The sequence below is a fragment of the Oncorhynchus clarkii genome, chromosome 6 (genome assembly GCF_045791955.1).
Source record: "Oncorhynchus clarkii lewisi isolate Uvic-CL-2024 chromosome 6, UVic_Ocla_1.0, whole genome shotgun sequence".
NCBI lineage: Eukaryota > Metazoa > Chordata > Actinopteri > Salmoniformes > Salmonidae > Oncorhynchus > Oncorhynchus clarkii.
Genome location: NC_092152.1, coordinates 9397276 through 9419757, shown reverse-complemented (window position 1 = coordinate 9419757; position 22482 = coordinate 9397276). Strand labels below are relative to the sequence as shown.

The window sequence follows — 22482 nt, the reverse complement described above, 5'->3', positions numbered from 1 at the left end:
TCTTATCCTTTGTTCTTATTATCCTCTTATCCTTTGTTCTTATTATCCTCTTATCCTTTGTCTTATGCCCTCCTTTGTCTTATCCTTTGTCTTATCTGTTGTCTTGTTACCATGTCTTATTTTCCCCACCTTGTTTTTGTTTTTCTCTTCTTTAGCATCACTATTTTTGGGACCGGGGCAAAATGGCTGGCTGTTCTGGAGGAGAGAGATCTAAAGCCTGGTGAGTAGACCGACAGAGACCCGCAAGACTAGTGGACACGTATAGCAATGGTTTTATGTGACTCCGTTGTTCAAGGCACGGCGCTTACAACTCCAGGGTCATGAGTTCCAAACTGCTGCTAAATGACATCCTGTATAGCAGCGCATCTGAACCTACCGTCTCCAGGTAACTGTCAGAATAAAGGAAATGCCCATATAAAGAGTCTTAAGGCGTTGGGTCACCACAAGCCAGAACATTGGACTGCGATCTGAGACTGAGAATTATGGCGTATGGCTTACATCATCTTCATGCTAATCAAACCATTCGGTGACCACTCGTGCCCTGTGGATGGAGGCATTGTCATCCTATGGTGGCATAGCCATGGTAGTCAAAATAATGGCCTGCCGAGCATTTATCTTTTTTTTTTTTTTTTTTTTTTTTGTGTGAATTTTACCCCTTTTTTCTCCCCAATTTCGTAGTATCCAATTGTTGTAGTAGCTACTATCTTGTCTCATCGCTACAACTCCCGTACGGGCTCGGGAGAGACTAAGGTTGAAAGTCATGCGTCCTCCGATACACAACCAACCAAGCCGCTGCTTCTTTAACACAGCGCACATCCAACCCGGAAGCCAGCCGCACCAATGCGCCGGAGGAAACACCGTGCACCTGGCCACCTTGGCTAGCGTACACTGCGCCCAGCCCGCCACAGGAGTCGCTGGTGCGCAATGAGACAAGGACACCCCTACCGACCAAGCCCTCCCTAACCCGGGCGACGCTAGGCCAATTGTGCGTCGCCCCACGGACCTCCCGGTCGCGGCCGGTTACGACAGAGCCTGGGCGCGAACCCAGGACTCTGATGGCACAGCTGGCGCTGCAGTACAGCGCCCTTAACCACTGCGCCACCCGGGAGGCCCCTGCCCAGCATTTTTCGACATGACCCTAAGCATGATGGGATGTTAACTGCTTCATTAACTTAGGAACCACACCTGTGTGGATGCACCTGCTTTCAATATACTGTACTTTCTATCCCTCGTTTACTTACAGGCTTCCATTATTTTTGACAGTTACCTGTAGCTCTTAGAGGCCTCAGCCTGAGTGTGGCCCAGTGGGATGCTTGTTAAAAGCAAGGTCTGCGCTCCTTGTCACCTCCCCAAGTATTCATTCATTTAAAACTCCTCTCTGCTCTTCAGACGCTGGGTGAGTGTGTTGGAAGAGGAATGATGATGAACTAAATTAGTGGAGAGGCCCATCTCTCCTCCTCTCTCGTTTAAACATGCAGATGAGCTTTAATAGCGGAGATGTATTCTACAGTCGGCTCTAGGGGCTCCACTAGTCCCAACCCACTGTTATAATCACAACCCCATCTTTATTCAGTGTGTGTGTGTAGGCCTAGTGGCTATCTCAGTGGGGAGTTGGTGTGTTGGCATATGCTCCTGGTGTGTCGCTGATATTTTAGGGGATGGGGGATGCTTCCTGGCCCCTCCGGAGGTCCTGTGCCTGGGTTGACATTTTTGACTGACACCTGGTGGCCTGGTGGGGCGTGGCGACTCCTGTGGTGGGCTCAGATCTGGGAGGTACACCCCTCCCAACCAGCCCAGCAGGGAACACTGGCACATCGCCCAACTTCTGTGTGTATGCCGTCCCCCTCTTGCCCTGTTCATCCCAGGCAGTTGTAGTTCTGTGCTGTAGTCTGTTCTATGCTGTTCTAGATGTCTCTGAGAGATCTGGGTCTATATTCATGAAGCGTCCTAGAAATTAAAAGGCTCGACTCCCCTCTGTTGAGTACTGGTCTGTCGTCTCATGTCTCTCTCCTTTCTTTCGTTGCAGCTAACACACACGCGCTGCAGACCCTGCACACCATCCTGTCCACGGGCTCTCCCCTGAAGCCCCAGAGCTATGAGTACGTATACCGCTGCATCAAGAACAACGTGCTGCTGGGCTCCATCTCAGGTGAGACGCACACCACATGGCATGACACCGTACAACACAAAGCATCTGACGACTCACACTCATGTGTTTTACATTTGACACGGTACGAAACCGAGGGGGAGGGAGAGAGAGTCAAGTGGGAGAGACAAGGAGAGAGACATGAAGGGTGGATTGAGGGTCTTGAACCCCCGGTCTCCGTTGGGGAGTATTATATGTGTGTGTGTGTGTGAGATCATCCTTACCACTCGACGACTGGCTCTGAACAAATCACAGCGGGTACGCTCGACTCAATACACTGTAATGGCATTATGTTTGCCGTGTAAAGGAACATGCAGCCTTTTTATCTAGAAGATTCTCAGTACTGCCAGACGACTGGTTGCCTGTCCGTTCGTCCCGATTTGAACTGCACCTTTTTAATTGGATGTTGCACCCCCTTACACACCTGCCGCTTTTATGCCTGAGGTCAGGTGGAGTCCACGACTCAATCATTCACTCCTGAAGGAAACGACACCTTGTGATGTCCCTGTATGCATGCTGTCTGTGTCACTTTCCCATCGGGGGCGGTGGGCACAAAGGAAGGAGAATTAACACAGTAAGCTATGCCGTTGGGCACGTCTGATCCGCTCAACAGCACTCCTAAAATAACATTATCACTTGAAGCTGCTGCCACTCAAGTCCACCGTGTGCGTCTGACAGTGGGAACAACTTCCTGCAAGATTAGTTCTGTCTTAGAAAAAGTTTATTCTCAACGCAGCCAGGACCCAAAGACTTCAGTCTTCAAGTGGCACATTTTGGCACTCCGGTTGCATTTATACCCATGCAGATCTGTGCAACCGACTGGCCTGTTACACACTGTCCGTTCGTCCTGATGCAGACCGACCGGCCTGTTACACACTGTCCGTTCGTCCTGATGCAGACCGACCGGCCTGTTACACACTGTCCGTTCGTCCTGATGCAGACCGACCGGCCTGTTACACACTGTCCGTTCGTCCTGATGCAGACCGACTGGCCTGTTACACACTGTCCGTTCGTCCTGATGCAGACCGACTGGCCTGTTACACACTGTCCGTTCGTCCTGATGCAGACCGACTGGCCTGTTATACACTGTCCGTTCGTCCTGATGCAGACCGACTGGCCTGTTATACACTGTCCGTTCGTCCTGATGCAGACCGACTGGCCTGTTATACACTGTCCGTTCGTCCTGATGCAGACCGACTGGCCTGTTATACACTGTCCGTTCGTCCTGATGCAGACCGACTGGCCTGTTATACACTGTCCGTTCGTCCTGATGCAGACCGACTGGCCTGTTACACACTGTCCGTTTGTCCTGATGCAGACCTGTACAACCGACTGGCCTGTTACACTGTCCGTTCGTCCTGATGCAGACCTGTACAACCGACTGGCCTGTTACACACTGTCCGTTCGTCCTGATGCAGACCGACTGGCCTGTTACACACTGTCCGTTCGTCCTGATGCAGACCGACCGGCCTGTTACACACTGTCCGTTCGTCCTGATGCAGACCGACCGGCCTGTTACACACTGTCCGTTTGTCCTGATGCAGACCTGTACAACCGACTGGCCTGTTACACACTGTCCGTTCGTCCTGATGCAGACCGACTGGCCTGTTACACACTGTCCGTTCGTCCTGATGCAGACCGACCGGCCTGTTACACACTGTCCGTTCGTCCTGATGCAGACCGACCGGCCTGTTACACACTGTCCGTTCGTCCTGATGCAGACCTGTACAACCGACTGGCCTGTTACACACTGTCCGTTCGTCCTGATGCAGACCGACTGGCCTGTTACACACTGTCCGTTCGTCCTGATGCAGACCGACTGGCCTGTTACACACTGTCCGTTTCGTCCTGATGCAGACCGACCGGCCTGACCGGCCTGTTACACACTGTCCGTTTGTCCTGATGCAGACCTGTGTCAACCGACTGGCCTGTTACACACTGTTCGTTCGTCCTGATGCAGACCGACTGGCCTGTTACACACTGTCCGTTCGTCCTGATGCAGACCGACTGGCCTGTTACACACTGTCCGTTCGTCCTGATGCAGACCGACTGGCCTGTTACACACTGTCCGTTCGTCCTGATGCAGACCGACTGGCCTGTTACACACTGTCCGTTCGTCCTGATGCAGACCGACTGGCCTGTTACACACTGTCCGTTCGTCCTGATGCAGACCGACTGGCCTGTTATACATTGTCCGTTCGTCCCGATGCAGATCTGTACAACCGACTGGCCTGTTACACACTGTCCGTTCGTCCTGATGCAGACCGACCGGCCTGTTACACACTGTCCGTTCGTCCTGATGCAGACCGACCGGCCTGTTACACACTGTCCGTTCGTCCTGATGCAGACCGACCGGCCTGTTACACACTGTCCGTTCGTCCTGATGCAGACCGACTGGCCTGTTACACACTGTCCGTTCGTCCTGATGCAGATCTGTACAACCGACTGGCCTGTTACACACTGTCCGTTCGTCCTGATGCAGACCGACTGGCCTGTTATACATTATCCGTTCGTCCCGATGCAGATCTGTACAACCGACTGGCCTGTTACACACTGTCCGTTCGTCCTGATGCAGACCGACTGGCCTGTTATACATTGTCCGTTCGTCCCGATGCAGATCTGTACAACCGACTGGCCTGTTACACACTGTCCGTTCGTCCTGATGCAGACCGACCGGCCTGTTACACACTGTCCGTTCGTCCTGATGCAGACCGACTGGCCTGTTACACACTGTCCGTTTGTCCTGATGCAGACCGACTGGCCTGTTGCACACTGTCCGTTTGTCCTGATGCAGACCGACTGGCCTGTTACACACTGTCCGTTCGTCCTGATGCAGACCGACTGGCCTGTTACACACTGTCCGTTCGTCTTGATGCAGACCGACCGGCCTGTTACACACTGTCCGTTCGTCCTGATGCAGACCGACTGGCCTGTTACACACTGTCCGTTCGTCCTGATGCAGACCGACTGGCCTGTTACACACTGTCCGTTCGTCCTGATGCAGACCGACTGGCCTGTTACACACTGTCCGTTCGTCCTGATGCAGACCGACTGGCCTGTTACACACTGTCCGTTCGTCCTGATGCAGACCGACTGGCCTGTTACACACTGTCCGTTCGTCCTGATGCAGACCGACTGGCCTGTTACACACTGTCCGTTCGTCCTGATGCAGATCTGTACAACCGACTGGCCTGTTACACACTGTCCGTTCGTCCTGATGCAGACCGACTGGCCTGTTATACATTGTCCGTTCGTCCCGATGCAGATCTGTACAACCAACTGGCCTGTTACACACTGTCCGTTCGTCCTGATGCAGACCGACTGGCCTGTTATACATTGTCCGTTCGTCCCGATGCAGATCTGTACAACCGACTGGCCTGTTACACACTGTCCGTTCGTCCTGATGCAGACCGACTGGCCTGTTACACACTGTCCGTTCGTCCTGATGCAGACCGACTGGCCTGTTACACACTGTCCGTTCGTCCTGATGCAGATCTGTACAACCGACTGGCCTGTTACACACTGTCCGTTCGTCCTGATGCAGACCGACTGGCCTGTTATACATTGTCCGTTCGTCCCGATGCAGATCTGTACAACCAACTGGCCTGTTACACACTGTCCGTTCGTCCTGATGCAGACCGACCGGCCTGTTACACACTGTCCGTTCGTCCTGATGCAGACCGACTGGCCTGTTACACACTGTCCGTTCGTCCTGATGCAGACCGACCGGCATGTTACACACTACCATGTACCCTACCAGTGAGTTAAAGTGTACAGTTTTTCCTACCACACTTCCATCATCTAAGCCTTGACATTACTGTAAATGAGTGTGGGTGTGAGCACTGTTCCAGGAGTCTGTCTGCATCCCAAATGACATCCTATTACCTACATAGTGCACTACTTTAGACCATGGCCATAAGGTTCTGGTGGAAAAGTAGTGCACTATGTAGGTAATAGTGGCATTTAGGACACAAATGGTGGTGGTGGTGGGAGTATTTCTTCAGTAGAGAAAGGTTCAGCTTTCTCCAGTGCTTCGTGCTCGGTTGACAGACGGGCTTTCAGAGAAGTCTCTGACACCCTTAGCACCACTCGGCACTTAACATTTACAAGATGGATTTGAGCGACGTTTCGTGGCAGTGGACGCCATGTGTCTTTCATCGAAATGTCAGCTGCCGCAGGCACAAGTGTCTGCTGCCTGAAAGGAACACACACAAGCAAAGCAGACTGAGGAATCTTGTGTGTGTGTGACTGAACGCATGGCGCTGTGTGTTTTTACAGTGTGAACGTACGATGCATTCAGAAAGTATTCAGACCCCTTGACTTTTTCCAGATGCTTATTCTAAAATTGATTGATTTTTTTTTCTTTTTTCTTCCCCTCATCACACTACTCCATTAATGACAAAGCAAAAAACAGTATTGTAGAAATTTTTGCTAATAACAAAATGTAATCACATTTGCCTAAGTATTCAGACCCTTTACTCAGAACTTTGAAGCACCTTTGGCAGCGATTACAGCCTTGAGTCTTCTTGGGTATGATGCTACAAGCTTGGCACACCTGTATTTGGGGAGTTTCTCCCATTTCTTCTCTGCAGATCCTCTCAAGCTTTGTCAGGTTGGATGTGGAATGTTGCGGGCACAGCTATTTTCAGGTATTGAGATGTTCGATCAGGTTCAAGTCCAGGCTCTGGCTGGGCCACTCAAGGAAATTCAGAAACTTGTTCCAAAGTCACTCCTGCGTTGTCTTGTTTGTGTGCTTAGCGTCATTGTCCTGTTAGACTGGGGCGAAAGTTCCCCTTCCGAGGTCCAGAGCGCTCTGGAGCAGGTTTTCATCAGGGATCTCTGTACTTTGCTCCGTTCATCTTTCCCTCGATCCTGACTAGTCTCCCAGTCCCTGCCGCTTAGAAACATCCCCACAGCATGATGCTGCCTCCACCATGCTTCATCTTAGGGATGGTGCCAGGTTTCTTCCAGACGTGACGCTTTGCATTCAGGCCGAAGAGTTAAATCTTGGTTTCATCAGACCAGAGAATCTTGTTTCTCATGGTTAGAGTCCTTGAGATGCCTTTACGCAAACTCCAAGCGGGCTGCCAAGCGGGCTGCCTTTTACTAAGGAGTGGGTGCCGTCTGGCCACTCTACCGTAAAGGCCTGATTTTGGTGGAGTGCTGCAGAGATGGTTGTCATTCTGGAATGTTCTCCCATCGCCACAGAGGAACTCTGGTGCTCTGCCAAAGTGACCATGGGGTTCTTGAAAACCAGGGTGCACCTGAGCTAAATTAAGTCTCATAGCAAAGGATCAGAATACTTATGTAAATAAGGTATTTCTGTTTTATTTTTAATAAATTTGCAGAAATGGGGTATTGTGTGTAGATTGATGAGGGAAAAACATTTATTCGATCCATTGTAGAATAAGGCTGTCATGTAAGAAAATACAGAAAAAAATCAAGAGGTCTGAATACTTTCCGAATGCACTGTATGTTGTATATAGTGTGTTATATAATGTGAACGTATGCTTCTATATAATGTGAACGTATGCGTTTATATAGTGTGTGACCTTTCCAGCGGATTCTTGCCCCAAGTCCTGGTTAAATACCTACCCTGGTCTGTCTGCGCATGTAAACGTCCCTTTTTCAGGACACTGTCTTTCAAAAATATTTTTTAGAAATCTAAATAGATCTTCAATGTAAAGGGTTTATTCACTGTTTCCCATGCTTGAACCATCAACAACTAATGAATATGCACCTGTGGAACGGTCGTTAAGACACTAACAGCTAATGTCACATGAGAGTTATGAAAACTTAGGACACTAAAGAGGCCTTTCTACTGACTCTGAAAAACACCAAAAGAAAGATGCCCAGGTTCCCTGCTCATCTGCGTGAACGTGCCTTAGGCAAGCTGCAAGGAGGCATGAGGACTGCAGATATGGCCAGGGCAATACATTGCAATGTCTCTACTGTGAGACGCCTAAGACAGCGCTACAGGGAGACGACAGCTGTTCGTCCTTGCAGTGGCAGACCACGTGAAACAACACCTGCACATGATCGTTATATCCGAACATCACACCTGCAGGACAGGTACAGGATGGCAACAACAACTGCCCGAGTTACACCAGGAACGCACAATCCCTCCAATGCTCAGACTGTCAGCAGTAGGCTAAGAGAGGCTGAACTGATGGTTTGTAGGCCTGTTGTAGGGAAGGTCCTCACCAGACATCACCGGCAACAACGTTGCCTATGGGCACAAACCCACCGTTGCTGGACCAGACAGGACTGGCAAAAATTGCTCGTCGCAGTTTTGTCTCACTAGGGGTGATGGTTGGATTTGCGTTTATCATCGAAAGGAATGAGCATTACACCGAAGCCTGTACTCTGGAGCGGGATCAATTTGAGGTGGAGGGTCCGTCATGGTCTGGGGCGGTGTGTCAAAGCATCATCGGACTGAGCCTGTTGTCATTGCAGGAAATCTCAATGCTGTGCGTTACAGGGAAGACATCCTCCTCCCTCGTGGTACCCTCCCTGCAGGCTCATCCTGACATTACCCTCCAGCATGACAATGCCACCAGCCATACTGCTCGTTCTGTGTGTGATTTCCTGCAAGACAGGAATGTCAGTGTTCTGCCATTGCCAGTGAAGAGCCCGGATCTCAATCCCATTGAGCACTTCTGGGACCTGTTGGGTTGGAGGGTTAGGGCTAGGGCCATTCCCCCCAGAAACGGGAACTTGCAGGTGCCTTGGTAGAAGAACATCTCAAAGCAAGAACTGGCAAATCTGGTGCAGTCCATGAGGAGGAGATGCACTGCAGTACGTAATGCAGCTGGTGGCCACACCCGATACGGACTTACTTTTGATTTTGACCCCCACCCCTTTGTTCAGGAACACATTATTCAATTTCTGGTAGTCACATGTCTGTGGAATGCAAATTAACTGAATCCCCAGAAAACATTTCCACTGCATTTCAGCCCTGCCACAAAAGGACCAGCTGACATGTCAGTGATTCTCTCGATAACATTGGTGTGAGTTGACGAGGACAAGGCTGGAGATCACTCTGTCATGCTGATTGAGTTTGAATAACAGACTGGAAGCTTCAAAAGGAGGGTGGTGCTTGGAATCATTGTTCTTCCTCTGTCAACCATGGTTACCTGCAAGGAAACATGTGCCGTCATGGCTTTGCACAAAAAGGGCTTCACAGGCAAGGATATTGCTGCCAGTAAGATTGCACCTAAATCAACCATTTATCAGATCATCAAGAACTTCAAGGAGAGTGGTTCAATTGTTGTGAAGAAGGCTTCAGGGCACCCAATAAAGTCCAGCAAGCGGCAGGACCGTCTCCTAAAGTTGATTCGACTGCGGGATTGGGGCAACACCAGTACAGAGCTTGCTCAGGAATGGCAGCAGGCAGGTATGAGTGCATCTGCACGCACAGTGAGGCGAAGACTTTTGGAGGATGGCCTGGTGTCAAGAAGGGCAGCACTTCTCTCCAGGAAAAACATCAGGGACAGACTGATATTCTGCAAAAGGTACAGGGATTGGACTGCTGAGGACTGGGATAAAGTAATTTTCTCTGAATCCACATTTTCAGATGGTTTGGGGCATCGGAAAAAAGCTTGTCCGGAGAAGACAAGGTGAGCGCTACCATCAGTCCTGTGTCATTCCAGCATTAAAGCATCCTGAGACCATTCATGTGTGGGGTTGCTTCTCAGCCAAGGGACTGGGCTCACTCACAATTTTGCATAAGAATACAGCCATGATTAAAGAATGGTACCAACACATCCTCCGAGAGCAACTTCTCCCAACCATCCAGGAACAGTTTGGTGACGAACAATGCCTTTTCCAGCATGATGGAGCACCTTGCCATAAGGCAACTAAGTGGCTCGGGGAACAAAACATTGATCCATGGCCAGGAAACTCCCCAGACCTTAATCCCATTGAGAACTTGTGGTCAATCCTCAAGAGGCGGGTGGACAAACAAAAACCAACAAATTCTGACATACTCCAAGCATTGCTTATGCAAGAATGGGCTGCCTTCTGTGGCCCAGAAGTTCATTGACAGCATGCCAGATTGCAGAGGTCTTGAAAAGGAAGGACCGACACTGCAAATATTGACTCTCTGCATCAACTTCATGTAATTGTCAAAAGCTTCAGTATTCCATAACATCTGACAAAAAATATCTAAAGACACTGAAGCAGCAAGCTTTGTGGAAATATTTGTGTCATTCTCAACTTTTGGCCACGACTGTATGTGTGTGTGCATAGGACAGCAGTGCCTGATTCAGTCAACCTTTTTAGCAGCCAGGACCACGGGGAGGCCACCCCTACAGGCTGCTGACAGGGGTCTGCCTTAGCATATGTGTGCAGTGTTCATTTCCTTCTGCTCCTCCTGTCCCCCTGCTATCCAGATCTCTGTAGACTTTAACACATTCACGGCTAAGACTCCCAACTCTATACTGCCATATGGCCCCTTCTTTTCTCTACTGCTCCCCCCACGTGTGTGTGTGTGTTGTATTTACAATGGTGTTTGTTCTTCAGTGGTTGCCCTTTTCTTGTGGCAACAGGTCACAAATGTTGCTGCTGTGATGGCACACTGGTATTTCACCCAATAGATATGGGAGGTAATCAAAATTAGATTTGTTTTCGAATTCTTTGTTGGACTGTGTAATCTGATGGAAATACGCGTCTCTAATATGGTCATACATTTGGTTAGGAAGGCATGAGGTTCGGAAGTGCAGCTCCGTTTCCCCCAGATGATGTGGACAGTGTGCACATAGCCTGTCTTCTCTTGAGAGCCAGGTCTGCCTACAACGGCCTTTCTCAATAGCAAGGCTATGCTCACTGAGTCTGTACATAGTCAAAGATTTCCTTAATTTTGGGTCTGTCACAGTGGTCAGGTATTCTGCCACTGTACTGTCTGTTTAGTGCCAAATTGCATTCTAGTTTGCTCTGCTTTTTTTTTTTTGTAAATTCTTTCCAATGTGTCAAGTAATTATCTTTTTGTTTTCTCATGATTTGGTTGTGTCTAATTGTGTTGGTGTCCTAGGGCTCTGTGGGGCTTGTTAACAGAGCACCAGCTTGCTTAGGGGGACTCTTCTCCAGGTTAGTTTCTCTGTTCATTACTGTATTTGTTATGGAAGGTTTGGGAATCGTTTCCTTTTAGGTGTTTGTGTAGAATTTAACAGCTCTAATCAGGATTTTGACCATTAGCGGGTATTGCCCTTCTGCTCTGCATGCATTATTTGGTGTTTTAAGTTGTATACAGAGGATATTTTTTGCAGAATTCTGTATGCTGTCTCTCAATTTAGTGTTTGTCCCATTTTGTGAAATCTTGGTTGGTGAGCGGACCCCAGACCTCACAACCATAAAGGGCAATGGGCTCTATCTGATTCAAGTATTTTTAGCCAGATCCTAATTGGTATGTTGAATTGTATGTTCCTTTTGATGGCATAGACAGCCCTTCTTGCCTTGTCTCTCAGATCGTTCACAGCTTTGTGGAAGTTACCTTTGGTGCTGATGTTTAGGCCGAGGTATGTATCATTTTTTTTTGTGTGCTCTTGGGCAATGCTGTCTAGATGGAATTTGTATTCGTGGGTCCTGGCAACTGAACCTTTTTTTGAAGCCATTATTTTTGTCTTACTGAGATTTACTGTCAAGGCCCAGGTCTGATCGAATCTGTGCAGAAGATCTAGGTGCTGCTGTAGGCCATCCTTGGTTGGTGACAGAAGCACCAGATCATCAGCAAACAGTAGACATTTTACATTAGATTCTAGTAGGCTGCATCCCTGTCTTATCCACAGCCCTGTGGAAAGAAATGTGTGTATCTTTTGCCAATTTTATCCGCTTGAGGAGGCTTTGCCTTTTGTTTTGGTTTGTTTGTCAATTAGGGTGTGCAGGGTGAACACGGTCTGTCGTACGGTAATTTGGTAAAAAGCCAATTTGACATTCGCTCAGTACATTGTTTTTCGCTGAGGAAATGTAAGAGTCTGCTGTTTAATGATAATGCAGAGAATTATCCCAAGGTTGCTGTTGACTTGTAGTTACTGTCAAATTTGTCTCTAATTTTTGTGGCTTGGGGTGATCAGTCCTTGGTTCCAAATATTGGGGAAGATGCCAGAGCAGAGGATGATGTTTAAGTATAGAACATTTGAATTTGTGTTCTCTCTTTCTCTGTTTTCATAGTCTCATCCCGTTCTCTTCCTTCTTTGTCTCCCACCTCTTGCTGCTGCTCTCCTGATCAGATCTGGTTTCTGGTGTCTGTTATTTCTCTGCCCTGGTTTCCTGTGTAGTTTGTGTGTGTATGTGCGCTCGCTGGGTGCCACTCCTCAACGGGGAGTTTATTTTTGGAACAGAACAAACCCCTCTCTGACTTTAAAGAGCACCAGAGGATGTTCAAAGTTTTCCTCTGCAAAAATTGGAATATTCATAAGAGTAAGAGGTAACCAATAAGGATGTCAGGAATGTGGGGGGGGGGGGGGGAGAACAAAACAATTGTGACTGGCTGCTGTAGTGATACTGAAGTGTGCCTAAACTGAGAGGCAGGCATGGCATTTTCCCCACGGATCCAATTAAGCTCCACTAAAGAGCCAGGCAGAATTTGGGGATGCGACGAAGTGACTGATAGGTGGAGGGGTGGCTGGATGGATGGATGAATGGAAAGGTGGGAGGAGAGATGAATAGAACATCTGTCAGAAACAGCAGATTTTAAGAGGTGGATAGAGAGAGGTATCACCCACAGATAGAGGGGGTGGGAATAGCTCCATGTTGGCGCCATGTTGCGTAACTGTACTACTGTAGAATAACAAGCCTGCACCACAACACTATCCCACACCATAATCACACTTTACAATACTACGGCCGTCGCACATCACCTTACTGAATTCACTACACCTAACCATGACCGTATTCTCTACGTTGTTCACTACAACCCTCATCACTGTCAAGCGCTCCCTAAAACACTTCAGCGAGCAGGCCTTTCTAATCGATCTGGCCGGGGATTCCTGGAAGGATATTGACCTCATTCTGCCTGTAGAGGTTACCTGGTTATTCTTTAATAGTTCCTTCCTCACCATCTTAAATAAGCATGCCCCATTCAAAACATGTAGAACCAGGAACAGATATATCCCTTGGTTCACTCCAGACCTGATTGCCCTTGACCAGCACAAAAACATCCTTGGGCGTTCTGCTTTAGCATTGAATAGCCCCCGTGATATGCAACCTTTTCAGGGAAGTTAGGAACCTATATACACAGGCAGTTAGGAAAGCTAAGGCTAGCTTTTTCAAGCAAAATTTGCATCCTGTAAAACAAACTCTAAAGTTCTGGGACACTAAAGTCCATGGAGAATAAGAGCACCTCCTCCCAGCTGCCCACTGCACTGAGGCTAGGAAACACTGTCACCACCGATAAATCCACTATAATTGAGAATTTCAATAAGCATTTTTCTACGACTGGCAATGCTTTCCACCTGGCTACCCCTACCCCGATCAACAGCCCTGCACTCCCCACAGCAACTTGCCCAAGCCTCCCCATTTCTCCTTCACCCAAATCCAGATAGCTGATGTTCTGAAAGAGCTGCAAAATCTGGACCCCTAAAAATCAGCCGGGCTAGACAATCTGGACCCTCTCTTTCTAAAAATGATCTACCGAAATTGTTGCAACCCTTATTACTAGCCCGTTCAACCTCTTTCATATCGTCTGACATTCCCAAATATTGGAAAGCTTCCGCGGTCATCCCCCTCTTCAAAGGGGGAGACACTAGACCCAAACTGCTATAGACCTAGATCTATCCTACCCTGCCTTTCTAAGGTCTTCGAAAGCCAAGTCAACAAACAGATTACCGACCATTTCGAATCCCACCGTACCTTCTCCGCTATGCAATCTGGTTTCCGAGCTGGTCATGGGTGCACCTCAGCCACACTCAAGGTCCTAAACGATATCATAACCACCATCGATAAGAGACCATACTGTGCAGCTGTATTCATCGACCTGGCCAAGGCTTTCGTCTCTGTCAATCACCACATGCTTATCGGCAGACTCAACAGCCTTGGTTTCTCAAATGACTGCCTCGCCTGATTCACCAACTACTTCTCTGATAGAGTTCAGTGTGTCAAATCGGAGGGCCTGTTGTCCGGACCTCTGGCAGTCTCTATGGGGGTGCCACAGGGTTCAATTCTCGGACCAACTCTCTTCTCTGTATACATCAATGATGTTGCTCTTGCTGCTGGTGATTCTCTGATCCACCTAAGTAGACGACACCATTCTGTATATCTCTGGCCCTTCTTTGGACACTGTTAACTAACCTCCGCACGAGCGTCAATGCCATACAACTCTCCTTCCGTGGCCTCCAACTGCTCTTAATTGCAAGTAAAACTAAATGCATGCTCTTCAACCGATCGCTGCCCGCACCTGTCCGCCCGTCCAGCATCACTACTTTGGAAGGTTCTGACTTAGAATATGTGGACAACTACAAATACCTAGGTGTCTGGTTAGACTGTAACCTCTCCTTCCAGACTCGCATTAAGCATCTCCAATCCAAAATTAAATCTAGAATTGGCTTCCTATTTTGCAACAAAGCATCCTTCACTCATGCTGCCAAACATACCCTTGTAAAACTGACCATACTACCGATCCTCGACTTTGGCGACGTCATTTACAAAATAGCCTCCAACACTCTACTCAGCGAATTGGATGTAGTCTATCACAGTGCCATCTGTTTTGTTGCCAAAGCCCCATATACTACCCACCACTGCGACCTGTATGCTCTCGTTGGCTGGCCCTCGCTTCATATTCGTCGCCAAACCCACTGGCTCCAGGTCATCTACAGGTCTCTGCTAGGTAAAGCCCCGCCTTATCTCAGCTCACTGGTCACCATAGCAGCACCCACCCGTAGCACGTGCTCCAGCAGGTATATCTCTCTGGTCACCCCCAAAGCCAATTCCTCATTTGGCCGCCTTTCCTTCCAGTTCTCTGCTGCCAATGACTGGAACGAACTGCAAAAATCACTGAAGCTGGAAATACTTATCTCCCTCACTAACTTTAAGCACCAGCTGTCAGAGCAGCTCACTGATAACTGCACCTGTAAATAGCCCATCCAACTGCCTCATCCCCATACTGTATTTATTTATATATCTTGCTCCTTTGCACCCCAGTATCTCTACTTGCACATTCCACCATTCCAGTGTTTAATTGCTAAATTGTAATTACTTCGCCACCATGGCCTATTAATTGCCTTACCTCTCTTATCCTACCTCATTTGCACATACTGTATATAGACTTTTCTACTGTATTATTGACTGTTTGTTTATTGGCTGTTTGTTTATTCCATGTGTAACTCTGGTGTTGTATGTGTCGAACTGCTTTGCTTTATCTTGGCCAGGTCGTAGTTGTAAATGAGAACTTGTTCTCAACTAACCTACCTGGTTAAATAAAGTTGGAATAAATAAAAACGTAACTTATTTAGCTACGTTGTTCTTCCAACGTGAAATAAATAAAATGCATGTTTTTTTGCGTAAAGGTGGAACAGATATTGTGTCCTGCTTTATGGGCCAGAACGTGACGGTCCCCGTGTACAGAGGAGAGATTCAGACCCGGAACCTGGGCATGGCTGTGGAGGCCTGGAGCTGTGACGGTGAGTGTTGTTGGTCAACTAAATTCAGTCACAGGCCTATTTATTCATTTCATTCAATTCATTTCAATTCATCGTGCAGATGGTCGGGGGGCTGGAAAGGAATTACCACAAGAATCCCAAATTAATATAATATTTTAAAACATAATACTTTCATCTGTATGGATCACATACTGTAGTATATGTCTCTATTATGCATGGGAATACTTTGGAATCACTTGGAGCTGCTGTTTGAGGGGTTAAATAAATCACCCGCGGGCCATATTTGGCGCACAAACCGCCAGTTGGGGATCCCTGCTCTATATGGTAATTCACCTTGTGTCATTGTAAATGGTATCCACACTCTAGGACGTGCATGATGACACGTGTTTCCCTCCCTCAGGAAAGCCAGTGTGGGGGGAGAGTGGAGAGCTGGTGTGTCTGAAGCCAATCCCCTGTCAGCCCACCCACTTCTGGAACGACGAGAATGGGAGCAAATACCACAAGGCTTACTTCTCTTCCTTCCCAGGTCAGTCCATTAGAGATGGAGCTTCTCCTCCTTCTCAGGTCAGTCCATTAGAGATGGAGCTTCTCCTCCTTCTCAGGTCAGTCCATTAGAGATGGAGCTTCTCAGGTCAGTCCATTAGAGATGGAGCTTCTCCTCCTTCCCAGGTCAGTCCATTAGAGATGGAGCTTCTCCTCCTTCTCTGGTCAGTCCTGTCCATGTTTAAATGCTAAATTGTAATTATTTCGCCACTACGGCTTATTTCCTTACCTCCCTTATCTTACCTCATTTGCACACACTGTATATAGACTTTTCTATTGTGTTATTGACTGTACGTTTGTTTATTCCATGTGTAACTCTGTGGTGGTGTTTGTGTCGCTTTGCTTTATCTTGGCCAGCTCACAGTTGTAAATGAGAACTTGTTCTCAACTAACCTACCTGTTTAAATAAAGGTGAAATGAAAAATGAATAAATTAGAGATGGATAGACAGCTTTTCCTTTCCATAGGAGATGAGCGCTCTAGTACATCTCGATCTTTGCAATGGCTGCTTCTGTGATGGCATGTACAGCACCATTTGAGGGCTATTTCCATTTTAAAGGAGTCTGTACATGATCAATATCCGTCTCAGTTTACTAACAGGCCTGCTCCTCTGCAGGTGTTTGGGCCCACGGGGACTACTGTAAAATCAACCCAAAGACAGGAGGAGTTGTCATGCTTGGCAGAAGGTGAGTCATCGGGCTTACTAATTACCTCAGGAGACAATAAGCGACTATTGCCACCATAGTTTTTTGTTTGGTTACCTTCAACTCATTCTTGTCTCGATCACAGCGATGGAACTTTGAACCCCAACGGCGTGCGTTTTGGGAGCTCGGAGATCTACAACATTGGTGAGCAATGGGTTTTTCTTACCCCCCTACAATGGTTTGTGGTAACAGCAGTTTAGTCTCATTTAGCTGGTCATCATTGATATGAAGGAATGTAACAGCCCTCGCTCTTCTTTCTTTGGTGTTGTTCTTGTTGTCCTTATGAATACTAACGGGCCTAGGCTACATCCCAAATAGCACCCTGTTTCCTGTGTAGTGCACTACTGTTGACCAGAGGCCTATGGGAATAGGTTGACATTTTGGACGCAACCAATATACCGATACCTGCTACTAATCCTGAAGTATCAGCCGGTATCTGCTACTAATCCGGAAGTATCAGCCGGTATCTGCTACTAATCCGGAAGTGTCTGCTACTAATCCGGAAGTGTCTGCTACTAATCCGGAAGTGTCTGCTACTAATCCGGAAGTGTCTGCTACTAATCCGGAAGTGTCTGCTACTAATCCGGAAGTGTCTGCTACTAATCCGGAAGTGTCTGCTACTAATCCGGAAGTGTCTGCTACTAATCCGGAAGTGTCTGTCTGCTACTAATCCGGAAGTATCAGCCAATCTGTCAAATATTTTCTAAATGTGTACGCTTTTGTTCTCATCTTCTCTCCAGTGGAGGCCTTTGAGGAAGTGTCCGACAGCCTTTGCGTTCCACAGTACAATGGGGACGGTGAGGAGCGAGTGATCCTGTTCCTGAAGATGACGCCCAACCAGTCCTTCGGCCCGGAGCTGGTACACAAAATTCGCGGAGCCATCCGGAAAGCCCTCTCCGCACGCCACGTACCAGCGCTGTTCCTGGAGACCAGAGACATTCCTGTGAGGACATTCTTCTGTCGTCATTTTCATTGTGTTCATGTAGTCACACTGAGCAAAGAGTGCACCCAAAGAGAGCTTTTATATAGAGAAGAAGGACCCTAATGTTGATGGGCAGAGTAATGCTAACACATTTCCATTATTGTACACGTGTGTACCAGGACAAATAGACACACACGCACACACACACAGGCCCGTAAGTGCTGTTATGCATCCCTGGGGCTGTATTCACAGACTGTCTTAGAGTAGGAGTGATGATTTAGGAGCAGTTTGACCTTTTGAGATCACAGTGAATAAGATTACATGGACATAAGTGGGAACTGATGCCAGATCAGCACTCTTACTCAGAGAAGCTTGGTACATGTATATGTCCCCTGACCCTTTGTGTTATGCTTTCTGTCTGTCCAGTACACCCTCAGTGGGAAGAAGGTGGAGGTGGCTGTGAAGCAGGTGATCGCTGGGAGGGAGGTGACCCAGCGAGGGGCCTTCTCCAACCCGGACTCCCTTGACCTCTACAAGAACCTGCCAGAGCTCCAGAACTTCTGAGAACTTCTACAGTACACATGAAAAACAAAAAACGAGGAGAGAAAAAAAAGACGGTTTCCCCCAGAAACTCTTGTCCAGTTGAAGAGGAGAGGAGCTGGGTCATTGGGTACAGGCCATTGAATGGTGGCCCTGGTTTCTCTTCCACCTCTAACTCTTCAGTGACCTCCTGACCTCACCTGGCCATCCCATTGGCTCCCTCTGGGTTCAGGACTGACCAAAAAAAAAGAATAAAAAAGGAATCCAGAAAAATGCGACGTACTAACATCCCCCATTGCCCTTTCAGGGAATGCCTTTGCTTTGGCTTGTGTACATTTCTAGATATTCCTCTTTTACGGGACTGGAGATGTGCTTCTCACTGTTGTGCTTGTGGTGTTAACGTCGTGGCCTAACTTATTATGATAAAACGGAGGAGGTGAGTAAGTATGGACCTGCCAATGGGACCCAGGTGTTTTAAAAGAACGTTGCCTTTTTGTTTTTATAGCTTTATTGCTATAAAGGGATGAGGGAGTAGTGGTGTTGAAAGATAATTTTGATCACATTTTAACTTTACTGTTACCTTTTTTTAAATGAACACAGCCAGTCAATCTTCAAAACAGAGTTAAAAAAATAAATAAATAGCATCCCGTCCCACTTAACACATTGTAGTCGTGCCCACCTGCTAGTCCCACCCACACAAACGTCGTTAAGTTTGTTGCAAAGAAGAGCGTGGACTTGGTTATTATTACTCTGGCTATTCACCTGTATTTATGGCAGCTCCTCAGTGGGTGGAAGAGAGACGCTCTTTTCCAAATGACCAATGAAATGGCTGTGATGAATACACAGCAGATTTTTAGGCAATTAACAAGCCCCCTAGAGACTTCCTGGTTTTATGTTATTACGGCGATCACAGCTGAGCTGGTATTATACTGTATTGGGGTTTCCCCCCCCCCCATAGAGTAAGGCTTTGTTGTTTAACTCTAAAATCAATTTTTAGACACTACTGAACGCTAGTCATTGGCACTGAGATGTTCCTTGATCTGTTTTTATTTTTTTTTTATTTTAATTTTTTATTTTTTTAGTTGTCGTCAGTTTAGATTAAAACGTATGTTTTAGTTGCATGTCTCCAAACAGCTTTACTTATCTCTTGTTGTGGTGAGCCATGAAATCACCTCAGTTAAACAAACACTATTGATGGTGGTGTTGTGCTGTAGTCAGTTGACCAATCACTACACTAATTCTACATACAATAGTCAAATCATCGGTTTTCCTTTTTATAAAACTGACCCATCACTGCAGCCGTTTCAACCAATCACCACACATTTGGCACATAATGTTTCAATCAAGCCACATGTCAACAAACGTTTTTCCCTCGTCAGCGTATTTTCACCACAAGTTAGACAACGTCATCGACATGGACATCGTTCCAAAGTGACCTCGACGGAGACGGAGTTGGGTTTAAGACCCTCGTAAATTGTGTTTAGGGTGGGGGAGCTTTCATGGTTTTACTACAGGGTTTTATTCTCTGTTTAGGGAATCAACTAAGCACTTAGGTCACAAAACATTCATTCTCTTTGTCTACGTCCCAAATGCCATCCTATAATAATGCTCTACATTTGACCGGGAGTTTTAGAGTGCCATTTGGGAAGGAACCCTCCGTCAGATTCAGATTCACATTCCTGAGAATATTCCATTTTAGTCTTCTTTCATCTGGTTTCACTTCTGTTGTACCTTCCTCCAAGAAACATATCATGTCTATTTGAATGCGTTCATTTCCTCCTAGTCTGTTTTTGATTAATATATTTTAAGGTACAGCCTTTTTTTAAATTTAATGTGTTTTTGCATAAACAATTATATTGGTCCATGTATGATGAATGTGTCATTGACTGTGATACAGTATATGGAGATATATATACGGATATGTAATGTGTTCTTGTACCGTGAACTACTTTGCATTGTCCCTGTAAACAATAAATGGACAAAGCTGCATATTCTATTCAATACAGCACCTGTTGGTGATCAAATAAAATGTAACAACTCTTAATTTCATCACCGTTGCATGGGTTACCAAGTGGCACTGCTAGAGGCGTCACTACAAACACCCTGGTTTGAATCTAGGCTGTATCATAACTGCCATTGATTGGGAGTCCCATAAGGGCTGCGCACAATCGGCAGCATCCGGGGTTTGGCTGGGGTAGGCAGTCATTGTAAATAAAAATGTGTTCTTAACTGAAGTTTAAAGAAAATGTCATGACTGTTTCAAATACTGTTGTCAGTTTTGGAAAATAATATTGTCTTAGCACCAGAACTGCACAAACCGTATTCATTCAGGTATCTCAAATGAAACACAGTATTTCAATATGTGAGAATGAGGGATCCTTTTTAAAAATCGTTTTCCTTTTGGAAATTCATGTCATTCGATATGAATTATGACATGCAAATATTCACCAACTACCACAACGAACAGGCACTTTTTATTTAACTAGGCAAGTCAGTTAAGAACAAATTCTTATTTTCAATGACGACCTAGTGGGGCAGAACGACAGATTTGTACCTAGTCAGCTCGGGGGCTTGAACTTGCAACCTTCCGGTTACTAGTCCACCGCTCTAACCACTAGGCTACGCTGCCGCCACTTAAAGCACACTTGAGTTGTAGACTGATGCTGGTTCGGTCCCCTTGGCCTAGAAGGTTGAATTAGGGTGAAGTAGCACCAAGAATCAAAGCTGATTTATTTTTTTTATTTTTTTATTTTATTTTTTACATTTTTTTTATAGGGCTCCACATAGCAGAAGGTGAAATATCTTGCAGGATTTATTTATTTTTACAAACAAAATAATTGATTCATCAAAAGGCAAAGGTGACCATTGCTTTACCTACTGACGACAATAGACTCTGTGGAGGAGCGCTGTTACCCCACAAGCCTGTTCCTGCTTCAGTCCTTCATCAGTGTCATATCAGAGGGGGATGAAGCGCAGGAAAAGGCCACGGCTACACAGAGGATCTATATATAGTGTCCAACCCCATGATTGATTGCTGCGACGCGTGATGCATTCTTTGTGATGAAAAGATCCATCAACAATACAACCCCCAGATGCACAACAACCCCCCCCACAGGTCAGGGATTTCCCTGGCTGCAAATCAAGATCCCTCCACCGTCCAATGGATATCATACTAGAGCCATTCTATTGTAAATGAACACACACACACACACAAAATAAAATAGCATTTGGACTGGCTTGTTGAATTGACATGGAAGGACACATTTAAAGAGGCGATACATTATTTGCTGAGGCAAAAATGTTCTGTATCTTTAACTGATTATGAAGCGGTGTTCACTTTGATTCTGCTGCAGTCTGCTGGGAGACTGTAGATGCAGTCTGCTGGGAGACTGTAGATGCAGTCTGCTGGGAGACTGTAGATGCAGTCTGCTGGGAGACTGTAGATGCAGCATGTGACTCCGTGTGCCAGCTCAACATGTCCAGGTTTTCCACAGGAGCAGCCAGGGCTGTGTTCAGTGGGGCCCAATGCATAGAAACACACAATGTAAACCTACACATACAGACTTGATTACAATACAAACACAGATGCACACACACACACACACAATCATGCACTTATAATACAAACACAGATGCACACACACACAATCATGCACTTACAATACAAACACAGATGCACACACACAATCATGCACTTACAATACAAACACAGATGCACACACACACACACACAATCATGCACTTACAATACAAACACAGATGCACACACACACAATCATGCACTTACAATACAAACACAGATACACACACACACACACACACACACACACAATCATGCACTTACAATACAAACACAGATGCACACACACACACACACACACACAATCATGCACATTCATATATAATGACATTAGGAGTATATGCCATAGAATTTGATTATTTTAATAGTTCATTTTCATATAATTTATTTTAATTTATTTAACCTTTATTTAACAAGGCAAGTCTTAGAATTTACCTAATTATGACATAGCCACTC

At 46.7% G+C, this 22482-nt stretch overlaps 1 protein-coding gene across 1 annotated transcript in view; it reads left to right on the top strand.

Moving 5' to 3' along the window:
* The window catches only part of LOC139410591 (acetoacetyl-CoA synthetase), a 55382-nt gene extending 35661 nt beyond the window's left edge, over window positions 1-19721 (top strand). Inside the window, exons 11-18 of the mRNA XM_071155890.1 lie at window positions 156-220; window positions 2027-2149; window positions 15646-15759; window positions 16139-16264; window positions 16897-16966; window positions 17070-17128; window positions 17725-17927; window positions 18333-19721. Of these exons, the coding sequence (XP_071011991.1) occupies window positions 156-220; window positions 2027-2149; window positions 15646-15759; window positions 16139-16264; window positions 16897-16966; window positions 17070-17128; window positions 17725-17927; window positions 18333-18470 (898 nt within the window). The 3' untranslated portion in view covers window positions 18471-19721. The remainder of the gene's footprint in view (window positions 1-155; window positions 221-2026; window positions 2150-15645; window positions 15760-16138; window positions 16265-16896; window positions 16967-17069; window positions 17129-17724; window positions 17928-18332) is intronic.
* Window positions 19722-22482: the final 2761 nt, after the last annotated feature.